The sequence below is a fragment of the Scyliorhinus torazame genome, chromosome 22, assembly GCF_047496885.1.
Source record: "Scyliorhinus torazame isolate Kashiwa2021f chromosome 22, sScyTor2.1, whole genome shotgun sequence".
In the NCBI taxonomy this organism is placed as follows: Eukaryota; Metazoa; Chordata; class Chondrichthyes; order Carcharhiniformes; family Scyliorhinidae; genus Scyliorhinus; species Scyliorhinus torazame.
Genome location: NC_092728.1, coordinates 16,678,322 through 16,690,981, shown reverse-complemented (window position 1 = coordinate 16,690,981; position 12,660 = coordinate 16,678,322). Strand labels below are relative to the sequence as shown.

The 12,660-nt window shown below is 62.6% G+C and overlaps 1 protein-coding gene across 1 annotated transcript in view; it reads left to right on the top strand.

Moving 5' to 3' along the window:
• atp2b4 (ATPase plasma membrane Ca2+ transporting 4) overlaps window positions 1-12,660 on the top strand; it is a 386,143-nt gene that overhangs the window by 291,881 nt on the left and 81,602 nt on the right. The window contains 1 exon segment of the mRNA XM_072489019.1: window positions 5-145. Within this exon segment, the coding sequence (XP_072345120.1) occupies window positions 5-145 (141 nt within the window).

The window sequence follows — 12,660 nt, the reverse complement described above, 5'->3', positions numbered from 1 at the left end:
CTACGGAACTAATTTAATTCCTCCGAAGAAATCCAAGTCATTTGTCGAGTTAGTGTGGGAGGCGCTGAAAGATGTTACGTTGATCATCTTAGAGGTAGCGGCCGTCATTTCACTGGCCCTCTCCTTCTACGCACCAGCGACGGAGGTCAATCAGGGTGAGCGTCATCCTTCAATGTCTCCTCAATCCCCCCTCCCCGTCTCCCTCAATCCCCCCTCCCCGTCTCCCTCAATCCCCCCTCCTCGTCTCCCTCAATCCCCCCTCCCCGTCTCCCTCAATCCCCACCCTCCCCGTATCCCTCAATCCCCCCTCCCCGTCTCCCTCAATCCCCACCCTCCCCGTATACCTCAATCCCCCCTCCCCGTCTCACTCAAAGCCCACCCTCTCCCCGTATCCCTCACTCCCCACCATCTCCCCGTCTCCCTCAATCCCCACCCTCTCCCCGTATCCCTCAATCCCCCCTCCCCGTACCCCTCAATCGCCACCCGCCCGTATCCCTCAATCCCCCCTCCCCGTCTCCCTTAATCCCCACCCTCTCCCCGTATCCCTCACTCCCCACCCTCCAGCCGTCCCCCTCAATCCCCACCCTCTCCCCGTCTCCCTCAATCCCCCCTCCCCGTCTCCCTCAATCCCCACCCTCCCCGTATCCCTCAATCCCCACCCTCTCCCGTCTACCTCAATCCCCACCTTCTCCCCGTCTCCCTCACTCCCACCCCTCTCCCCGTCTCCCTCAATCCCCCCACCCCGTCTCCCTCAATCCCCCCTCCCCGTATCCCTCAATCCCCCCTCCCCGTCTCCCTCAAACCCCTCTCCCCGTCTCCCTCAATCCCCCCTCCCCGTCTCCCTCAATCCCCCCTCGCCGTATCCCTCAATCCCCCCTCCCCGTATCCCTCAATCGCCACCCTCCCCGTATCCCTCAATCCCCCCTCCCCGTATCCCTCAATCCCCCCTCCCCGTCTCCCTCAAGCCCCCCTCCCCATCTCACTCAATCCCCCCTCCCCGTCTCCCTCAATCCCCACCCTCCCCGTATCCCTCAATCCCCCCTCCCCGTCTCCTTCAATCCCCACCCTCCCCGTCTCCCTCAATCCCCACCCTCCCCGTATCCCTCAATACCCACCCAACGTCATCCTTCAATGTCTCCCTCAATCCCCCCTCCCCGTATCCCTCAATCCCCCCTCCCCTTCTCCCTCAATCCCCACTCCCCGTATCCCTCATTCCCCACCCTCTCCCTGTCTCCCTCAATCCCACCCTTTCCCCGTCTCCCTCAATCCCCACCCTCTCCCCATCTCCCTCAATCCCCACCCTCTCCCCATCTCCCTCAATCCCCACCCCTCCCATCTCCCTCAATCCCCACCCTCTCCCCGTCTCCCTCAATCCCCACCCTCTCCCCGTCTCCCTCAATCCCCACCCTCTCCCCGTCTCCCTCAATCCCCACCTTCTCCCCGTCTCCCTCAATCCCCACCCTCTCCCCCTCTTCCGCAATCCCCACCCTCTCCCTGTAACCCCCAATCCCCACCCTCTCCCCGTCTCCCTCAATCCCCCCTCCTCGTATCCCTCAATCCCCACCCTCTCCCCGTCTCCCTCAATCCCCCCTCCCCGTATCCCTCAATCCCCACACTCTCCCCGTCTCCCTCAATCCCCCTCCTCGTATCCTTCAGTCCCCTCCCTCTCCCCGTCTCCCTCAATCCCCTCTCCCCGTATCCCTCAATCCCCCCTCCCCGTATCCCTCAATCCCCACCCTCTCCCCGTCTCCCTCAATCCCCACCCTCTCCCCGTCTCCCTCAATCCCCTCTCCCCGTATCCCTCAATCCCTACCCTCTCCCCGTATACCTCAATCCCCACCCTCTCCCCGTATCCCTCAATCCCCACCCTCTCCCCGTCTCCCTCAATCCCCTCTCCCCGTTTCCCTCAATCCCCACCCTCTCCCTGTATCCCTCAGTCCTCACCCTCTCCCGTGTCCCTCAATCCCCACTATCTCCCAGTCTGCCTCAATCCACACCCTCTCCCGTCTCCCTCAATCCACACCCTCTCCCGTCTCCCTCAATCCCCACCCTCTCCCTGTATCCCCCAATCCCCATCCTCTCCCCGTATTCCTCAATCCCCACCCTCTCCCCGTCTCCCTCAATCCCCACCCTCTCCCTGAATCCCCCAATCCCCACGCTCTCCCCGTCTCCCCCAATCCACACCCTCTCCCCGTCTCCCTCAATCCCCACCCTCTCCCCGTATCCCTCAATCCCCACCCTCTCCCCGTCTCCCTCAATTCCCACCCTCTCCCTGTATCCCTCAATTCCCACCTCTTCCCGTCTCCCTCAATCCACACCCTCTCCCCGTCTCCCTCAATCCCCACCCTCTCCCTGTCTCCCTCAATCCCCACCCTCTCCCCGTCTCCCTCAATCCCGACCCTCTCCCCGTATCCCTCAATCCCCACCCTCTCCCCGTCTCCCTCAATCCGCACCCTCTCCCCGTCTCCCTCAATCCCCACCCTCTCCCTGTCTCCCTCAATCCCCACCCTCTCACCGTATCCCTCAATCCTCACCCTCTCCCCGTCTCCTTCAATCCCCACCCTCTCCCTGTCTCCCTCACTCCCCACCCTCTCCCCGTCTCCCTCAATCCCCACCCTCTCCCCGTCTCCCTCAATCCCCACCGTTTCCCCGTCTCCCTCAATCCCCACCGTCTCCCCGTCTAACTCAATCCCCACCCTCTCCCCGTCTCCCTCAATCCCACCCTCTCCCCGTCTCCCTCAATCCCCATCCTCTCCCCGTCTCCGTCAATCCCCACCCTCTCCCCGTCTCCCTCAATCCCCACCCTCTCCCCGTCTCCCTCAATCCCCACCCTCTCCCCGTCTCCCTCAATCCCCACCCTCTCCCCGTCTAACTCAATCCCCACCCTCTCCCCGTCTCCCTCAATCCCACCCTCTCCCCGTCTCCCTCAATCCCCACCCTCTCCCCGTCTCCCTCAATCCCCACCCTCTCCCCGTCTCCCTCAATCCCCACCCTCTCCCCGTCTCCCTCAATCCCCACCCTCTCCACGTCTCTCTCACTCCCCATCCTCTCCCCACATCCCTCAATCTCCACCCTCTCCCCGTCTCCCTCAATCCCCACCCTCTCCCCGTATCCCTCAACCCCCACCCTCTCCTCGTATCCCTCAATCTCCACCCTCTCCCAGTATCCCTCAATTCTCACCCTCTCCCCATTTCCCTCAATTCCCACCTTCTCCCCGTCTCCCTCAATCCCCCCCTCTCCCCGTCTCCCTCAATCCCCACCCTCTCCCCGTCTCCCTCAATCCCTATCTCTCCCCGTCTCCCTCAATCCCCACCCTCTCCCCGTATCCCTCAATCCCCACCCTCTCCCCGTCTCCCTCAATCCTCACCCTCTCCTCGTATCTCTCAATCCCCACCCTCTCCCCGTCTCCCTCAATCCTCACCCTCTCCTCGTCTCCCTCAATCCCCACCCTCTCCCCGTCTCCCTCAATCCCTATCTCTCCCCGTCTCCCTCAATGCCCACCCTCTCCCCGTATCCCTCAATCCTCACCCTCTCCCCGTCTCCCTCAATCCCCACCTTCTCCCCTTATCCCTCAATCCCCACCCTCTCCCCGTCTCCCTCAATCCCCACCCTCTCCCCGTCTCCCTCAATCCCCACCTTCTCCCCTTATCCCTCAATCCCACCCTCTCCCCGTATCCCTCAATCCCCACCCTCCCCGTCTCCCTAAATCCCCACCCTCTCCCCGTATCCCTCAATCCCCACCCTCTCCCAATCTCCCTCAATCCCCACCTTCTCCCCTTATCCCTCAATCCCCACCCTCTCCCCGTCTCCCTCAATCCCCACCCTCTCCCCGTCTCTCTCAATCCCCACCCTCTCCCCGTCTCCCCCAATCCCCACCCTCTCCCCGTCTCGCTCAATCCCCACCCTCTCCCCGTATCCCTCAATCCCCACCCTCTCCCCGTCTACCCCAATCCACACCCTCTCCCCGTCTCCCTCAATCCCCACCTTCTCCCCTTATCCCTCAATCCCACCCTCTCCCCGTATCCCTCAATCCCCACCCTCTCCCCGTCTCCCTAAATCCCCATCCTCTCCCCGTATCCCTCAATCCCCACCCTCTCCCAGTCTCCCTCAATCCCCACCTTCTCCCCTTATCCCTCAATCCCCACCCTCTCCCCGTCTCCCTCTATCCCCACCCTCTCCCAGTCTCCCTCAATCCCCCACCCTCTCCACATATCCCTCAATTCCCACCTTCTCCCCGAATCCCTCAATCCCCACCCTCTCCCCGTATCCCTCAATCTCCACCCTCTCCCCGTCTCCCTCAATCCCCACCTTCTCCCCTTATCCCTTAATTCCTTCTCCCCGTCTGCCTCAATCCCCACCCTCTCCACGTATCCCTCAACCCCCACCCTCTCCTCATATCCCTCAATCCCCACCCTCTCCCCGTCTCCCCCAATCCCCACCCTCTCCCCGTATCCCTCAATCCCCACCATCTCCCCGTCTCCCTCAATCCCCACCCACTCCCCGTATCCCTCAATCCCCACCCCCTCCCCATATCCCTCAATTCCCACCTTCTCCCCGTATCCCTCAATCCCCACCCTCTCCCCGTCTCCCTCAATCACCAACCTCTCCCCTTCTCCCTCAATCCCCACCCTCTCCCCATATCGCTCAATCTCTACCCTCTCCCCGTCTCCCTTAATCCCCACCCTCTCCCCGTATCCCTCAATCCCCACCCTCTCCCCGTCTCCCTCAATCCCCACCTTCTCCCCTTATCCCTCAATCCCACCCTCTCCCCGTATCCGTCAATCCCCACCCTCTCCCCGTCTCCCTCAATCCCCACCCTCTCCCCGTCTCCCTCAATCTCCACCTTCTCCCCTTATTCCTCAATCCCACCCTCTCCCCGTCTCCCTCAATCCCCACCCTCTCCCCGTCTCCCTCAATCCCACCCTCTCCCCGTCTCCCTCAATCCCCACCCTCAGCCCGTATCCCTCAATCACCTCCCTCTCCCCGTCTCCCTCATTCCCCACACTCTCCCAGTCTCCCTCAATCACCACCCTCTCCCCGTCTCCCTCAATCCCCACCCTTTCCCCGTATCCCTCAATCCCCACCCTCTCCCCGTCTCCATCAATCCCAACCCTCTCCCCGTCTCCCCCAATCCCCACCCTCTCCCAGTCTCCCTCAATCCCCACCCTCTCCCCATATCCCTCAATCCCACCCTCTCCCCGTCTCCCTCAATCCCCACCCTCTCCCAGTATCCCTCAATTCCCACCCTCTCCCCGTATCCCTCAATCCCCACCCTCTCCCCGTCTCCCTCAATCCCCACGTTCTCCCTTTATCCCTCAATCCCACCCTCTCCCCGTATCCCTCAATCCCCACCCTCTCCCCGTATCCCTCAATCCCCACCCTCTCCCCGTCTACCTCAATCCCCAGCCTATCCCCGTCTCCCTCAATCTCCACCTTCTCCCCTTATCCCTCAATCCCACCCTCTCCCCGTCTCCCTCAATCCCCACCCTCTCCCCGTCTCCCTCAATCCCACCCTCACCCCGTCTCCCTCAATCCCCACCCTCACCCCGTATCCCTCAATCACCTCCCTCTCCCAGTCTCCCTCAATCCCCACACTCTCCCAGTCTCCCTCAATCACCACCCTCTCCCCGTCTCCCCCAATCCCCACCCTCTCCCCGTCTCCCGCAATCCCCACCCTTTCCCCGTATCCCTCAATCCCCACCCTCTCCCCGTCTCCATCAATCCCAACCCTCTCCCCGTCTCCCCCAATCCCCACCCTCTCCCAGTCTCCCTCAATCCCCACCCTCTCCCCGTATCCCTCAATCCCACCCTCTCCCCGTCTCCCTCAATCCCCACCCTCTCCCAGTATCCCTCAATTCCCACCCTCTCCCCATATCCCTCAATTCCCACCTTCTCCCCGTCTCCCTCAATCCCCCCTCCCCTTCTCTCTCACTCCCCATCCTCTCCCCACATCCCTCAATCCCCTCTCCCCGTCTCCCTCAATTCCTTCTCCGCGTCTCCCTCAATCCCCACCCTCTCCCCGTATCCCTCAACCTCCACCCTCTCCTCATATCCCTCAATCTCCACCCTCTCCCCGTATCTCTCAATCCGCACCCTCTCCCCGTCTCCCTCAATCCCCACCTTCTCCCCTTATCCCTCAATCCCACCCTCTCCCCGTCTCCCCCAATCCCCACCCTCTCCCAGTATCCCTCAATCCCCACCCTCTCCCCGTCTCCCTCAATCCCCACCCTCTCCCCGTATCCCTCAACCCCCACCCTCTCCCAGTATCCCTCAATCCCCACCCTCTCCCCGTCTCCCTCAATCCCCACCCTCTCCCCGTATCCCTCAATCCCCACCCTCTCCCCGTCTCCCTCAATCCCCACCCTCTCCCCGTCTCCCTCAAACCCCACCCTCTCCACGTCTCCCTCAATTCCCACCCTCTCCCCGTCTCCCTCAATCCCCACCCTCTCCCCGTCTCCCTCAATCACCACCCTCTCCCCCTATCCCTCAATCCGCACCCTCTCCCTGTCTCCCTCAATCCCCACCCTCTCCCCGTCTCCCTCAAACCCCACCCTCTCCCCGTCTCCCTCAGTCCCCACCCTCTCCCCGTCTCCCCCAATCCCACCCTCTCCCCGTCTCCCTAAATCCCCAGCCTCTCCCCGTATCCCTCAATCCCCACCCTCTCCCTGTATCCCTCAATCCCCACCCTCTCCCCTTCTCCCTCAATCCCCACCCTCTCCCCGTATCCCTCAATCCCACCCGCTCCCCGTCTCCCTCAATCCCCGCCCACTCTCCGTATCCCTCAATCCCCACCCCCTCCCCATATCCCTCAATTCCCACCTTCTCCCCGTATCCCTCAATCCCCACCCTCTCCCCGTCTCCCTCAATCCCCACCCTCTCCCCGTCTCCCTCAATCTCCACCTTCTCCCCTTATTCCTCAATCCCACCCTCTCCCCGTCTCCCTCAATCCCCACCCTCTCCCCGTCTCCCTCAATCCCACACTCTCCCCGTCTCCCTCAATCCCCACCCTCAGCCCGTATCCCTCAATCACCTCCCTCTCCCCGTCTCCCTCATTCCCCACACTCTCCCAGTCTCCCTCAATCACCACCCTCTCCCCGTCTCCCTCAATCCCCACCCTTTCCCCGTATCCCTCAATCCCCACCCTCTCCCCGTCTCCATCAATCCCAACCCTCTCCCCGTCTCCCCCAATCCCCACCCTCTCCCAGTCTCCCTCAATCCGCACCCTCTCCCCATATCCCTCAATCCCACCCTCTCCCCGTCTCCCTCAATCCCCACCCTCTCCCAGTATCCCTCAATTCCCACCCTCTCCCCGTATCCCTCAATCCCCACCCTCTCCCCGTCTCCCTCAATCCCCACGTTCTCCCTTTATCCCTCAATCCCACCCTCTCCCCGTATCCCTCAATCCCCACCCTCTCCCCGTATCCCTCAATCCCCACCCTCTCCCCGTCTACCTCAATCCCCACCCTATCCCCGTCTCCCTCAATCTCCACCTTCTCCCCTTATCCCTCAATCCCACCCTCTCCCCGTCTCCCTCAATGCCACCCTCTCCCCGTCTCCCTCAATCCCACCCTCACCCCGTCTCCCTCAATCCCCACCCTCACCCCGTCTCCCTCAATTCCCACCCTCTCCCCGTCTCCCTCAATCCCCACCCTCTCCCCGTCTCCCTCAATCCCCACCCTCTCCCCCTATCCCTCAATCCCCACCCTCTCCCTGTCTCCCTCAATCCCCACCCTCTCCCCGTCTCCCTCAAACCCCACCCTCTCCCCGTCTCCCTCAGTCCCCACCCTCTCCCCGTCTCCCCCAATCCCACCCTCTCCCCGTCTCCCTAAATCCCCAGCCTCTCCCCGTATCCCTCAATCCCCACCCTCTCCCTGTATCCCTCAATCCCCACCCTCTCCCCTTCTCCCTCAATCCCCACCCTCTCCCCGTATCCCTCAATCCCACCCGCTCCCCGTCTCCCTCAATCCCCGCCCACTCTCCGTATCCCTCAATCCCCACCCCCTCCCCATATCCCTCAATTCCCACCTTCTCCCCGTATCCCTCAATCCCCACCCTCTCCCCGTCTCCCTCAATCCCCACCCTCTCCCCGTCTCCCTCAATCTCCACCTTCTCCCCTTATTCCTCAATCCCACCCTCTCCCCGTCTCCCTCAATCCCCACCCTCTCCCCGTCTCCCTCAATCCCACACTCTCCCCGTCTCCCTCAATCCCCACCCTCAGCCCGTATCCCTCAATCACCTCCCTCTCCCCATCTCCCTCATTCCCCACACTCTCCCTCAATCACCACCCTCTCCCCGTCTCCCTCAATCCCCACCCTTTCCCCGTATCCCTCAATCCCCACCCTCTCCCCGTCTCCATCAATCCCAACCCTCTCCCCGTCTCCCCCAATCCCCACCCTCTCCCAGTCTCCCTCAATCCCCACCCTCTCCCCATATCCCTCAATCCCACCCTCTCCCCGTCTCCCTCAATCCCCACCCTCTCCCAGTATCCCTCAATTCCCACCCTCTCCCCGTATCCCTCAATCCCCACCCTCTCCCCGTCTCCCTCAATCCCCACGTTCTCCCTTTATCCCTCAATCCCACCCTCTCCCCGTATCCCTCAATCCCCACTCTCTCCCCGTATCCCTCAATCCCCACCCTCTCCCCGTCTACCTCAATCCCCACCCTATCCCCGTCTCCCTCAATCTCCACCTTCTCCCCTTATCCCTCAATCCCACCCTCTCCCCGTCTCCCTCAATCCCACCCTCCCCTTCTCTCTCACTCCCCATCCTCTCCCCACATCCCTCAATCCCCTCTCCCCGTCTCCCTGAATTCCTTCTCCGCGTCACCCTCAATCCCCACCCTCTCCCCGTATCCCTCAACCTCCACCCTCTCCTCGTATCCCTCAATCTCCACCCTCTCCCCGTATCTCTCAATCCGCACCCTCTCCCCGTCTCCCTCAATCCCCACCTTCTCCCCTTATCCCTCAATCCCACCCTCTCCCCGTCTCCCCCAATCCCCACCCTCTCCCAGTATCCCTCAATCCCCACCCTCTCCCCGTCTCCCTCAATCCCCACCCTCTCCCCGTATCCCTCAACCCCCACCCTCTCCCAGTATCCCTCAATCCCCACCCTCTCCCCGTCTCCCTCAATCCCCACCCTCTCCCCGTATCCCTCAATCCCCACCCTCTCCCCGTCTCCCTCAATCCCCACCCTCTCCCCGTCTCCCTCAAACCCCACCCTCTCCCCGTCTCCCTCAATTCCCACCCTCTCCCCGTCTCCCTCAATCCCCACCCTCTCCCCGTCTGCCTCAATCCCCACCCTCTCCCCCTATCCCTCAATCCCCACCCTCTCCCAGTCTCCCTCAATCCCCACCCTCTCCCCGTCTCCCTCAAACCCCACCCTCTCCCCGTCTCCCTCAGTCCCCACCCTCTCCCCGTCTCCCCCAATCCCACCCTCTCCCCGTCTCCCTAAATCCCCAGCCTCTCCCCGTATCCCTCAATCCCCACCCTCTCCCTGTATCCCTCAATCCCCACCCTCTCCCCTTCTCCCTCAATCCCCACCCTCTCCCCGTATCCCTCAATCCCACCCGCTCCCCGTCTCCCTCAATCCCCGCCCACTCTCCGTATCCCTCAATCCCCACCCCCTCCCCATATCCCTCAATTCCCACCTTCTCCCCGTATCCCTCAATCCCCACCCTCTCCCCTTCTCCCTCAATCCCCACCCTCTCCCCGTATCCCTCAATCCCACCCGCTCCCCGTCTCCCTCAAATCCCGCCCACTCTCCGTATCCCTCAATCCCCACCCCCTCCCCATATCCCTCAATTCCCACCTCCTCCCTGTATCCCTCAATCCCCACCCTCTCCCCTTCTCCCTCAATCCCCATCCTCTCCCCATATCGCTCAATCCCCACCCTCTCCCCGTCTCCCTTAATCCCCACCCTCTCCCCGTATCCCTCAATCCCCACCCTCTCCCCGTCTCCCTCAATCCCCACCTTCTCCCCTTATCCCTCAATCCCACCCTCTCCCCGTATCCCTCAATCCCCACCCTCTCCCCGTATCCCTCAATCCCCACCCTCTCCCCGTCTCCCTCAATCCCCACCCTCTCCCCGTCTCCCTCAATCTCCACCTTCTCCCCTTATCCCTCAATCCCACCCTCTCCCCGTCTCACTCAATCCCCACCCTCTCCCCGTCTCCCTCAATCCCCACCCTCTCTCCGTCTCCCTCAATCCCCACCCTCTCCCCGTCTCCCTCAATCCCCACCCTCTTCCCGTCTCCATCAATCCCCGCCCTCTCCCCGTCTCCATCAATCCCCACCCTCTCCCCGTCTCCCCCAATCCCCACCATCTCCCAGTCTCCCTCAATCCCCACCCTCTCCCCATATCCCTCAATCCCACCCTCTCCCCGTCTCCCTCAATCCCCACCCTCTCCCAGTATCCCTCAATTCTCACCCTCTCCCCATATCCCTCAATTCCCACCCTCTCCCCGTATCCCTCAATCCCCACCCTCTCCCCGTCTCCCTCAATCCCCACGTTCTCCCTTTATCCCTCAATCCCACCCTCTCCCCGTATCCCTCAATCCCCACCCTCTCCCCGTATCCCTCAATCCCCACCCTCTCCCCGTCTACCTCAATCCCCACCCTATCCCCGTCTCCCTCAATCTCCACCTTCTCCCCTTATCCCTCAATCCCACCCTCTCCCCGTCTCCCTCAATCCCCACCCTCTCCCCATATCCCTCAATTCCCACCTTCTCCCCGTCTCCCTCAATCCCCCCTCCCCTTCTCTCTCACTCCCCATCCTCTCCCCACATCCCTCAATCCCCTCTCCCCGTCTCCCTGAATTCCTTCTCCGCGTCTCCCTCAATCCCCACCCTCTCCCCGTATCCCTCAACCTCCACCCTCTCCTCGTATCCCTCAATCTCCACCCTCTCCCCGTATCTCTCAATCCGCACCCTCTCCCCGTCTCCCTCAATCCCCACCTTCTCCCCTTATCCCTCAATCCCACCCTCTCCCCGTCTCCCTCAATCCCCACCCTCTCCCAGTATCCCTCAATCCCCACCCTCTCCCCGTCTCCCTCAATCCCCACCCTCTCCCCGTATCCCTCAACCCCCACCCTCTCCCAGTATCCCTCAATCCCCACCCTCTCCCCGTCTCCCTCAATCCCCACCCTCTCCCCGTATCCCTCAATCCCCACCCTCTCCCCGTCTCCCTCAATCCCCACCCTCTCCCCGTCTCCCTCAAACCCCACCCTTTCCCCGTCTCCCTCAATTCCCACCCTCTCCCCGTCTCCCTCAATCCCCACCCTCTCCCCGTCTCCCTCAATCCCCACCCTCTCCCCCTATCCCTCAATCTCCACCCTCTCCCCGTCTCCCTCAATCCCACCCTCTCCCCGTCTCCCTCAATCCCCACCTTCTCCCCTTATCCCTCAATTCCCACCCTCTCCCCGTCTCCCTCAATCCCCACCCTCTCCCCGTCTCCCTCAATCCCCACCCTCTCCCCCTATCCCTCAATCCCCACCCTCTCCCAGTCTCCCTCAATCCCCACCCTCTCCCCGTCTCCCTCAAACCCCACCCTCTCCCCGTCTCCCTCAGTCCCCACCCTCTCCCCGTCTCCCCCAATCCCACCCTCTCCCCGTCTCCCTAAATCCCCAGCCTCTCCCCGTAACCCTCAATCCCCACCCTCTCCCTGTATCCCTCAATCCCCACCCTCTCCCCTTCTCCCTCAATCCCCACCCTCTCCCCGTATCCCTCAATCCCACCCGCTCCCCGTCTCCCTCAATCCCCGCCCACTCTCCGTATCCCTCAATCCCCACCCTCTCCCCGTCTCCCCCAATCCCCACCCTCTCCCCGTCTCGCTCAATCCCCACCCTCTCCCCGTATCCCTTAATCCCCACCCTCTCCCCGTCTACCCCAATCCACACCCTCTCCCCGTCTCCCTCAATCCCCACCTTCTCCCCTTATCCCTCAATCCCACCCTCTCCCCGTATCCCTCAATCCCCACCCTCTCCCCGTCTCCCTCAATCCCCACCCTCTCCCCGTCTCCCTCAATCTCCACCTTCTCCCCTTATCCCTCAATCCCACCCTCTCCCCGTCTCACTCAATCCCCACCCTCTCCCCGTTTCCCTCAATCCCACCCTCTCCCCGTCTCCCTCAATCCCCACCCTCACCCCGTATCCCTCAATCCCCACCCTCTTCCCGTCTCCATCAATCCCCGCCCTCTCCCCGTCTCCCTCAATCCCCACCCTCTCCCCGTCTCCCCCAATCCCCACCATCTCCCAGTCTCCCTCAATCCCCACCCTCTCCCCATATCCCTCAATCCCACCCTCTCCCCGTCTCCCTCAATCCCCACCCTCTCCCAGTATCCCTCAATTCTCACCCTCTCCCCACATCCCTCAATCTCCTCTCCCCGTCTCCCTCAATTCCTTCTCCCCGTCTCCCTCAATCCCCACCCTCTCCCCGTATCCCTCAACCCCCACCCTCTCCTCGTATCCCTCAATCTCCACCCTCTCCCCGTATATCTCAATCCGCACCCTCTCCCCGTCTCCCTCAATCCCCACCTTCTCCCCTTATCCCTCAATCCCACCCTCTCCCCGTATCCCTCAATCCCCACCCTCTCCCCGTCTCCCTCAATCCCTATCTCTCCCCGTATCCCTCAATCCTCACCCTCTCCCCGTCTCCCTCAATCCCCAC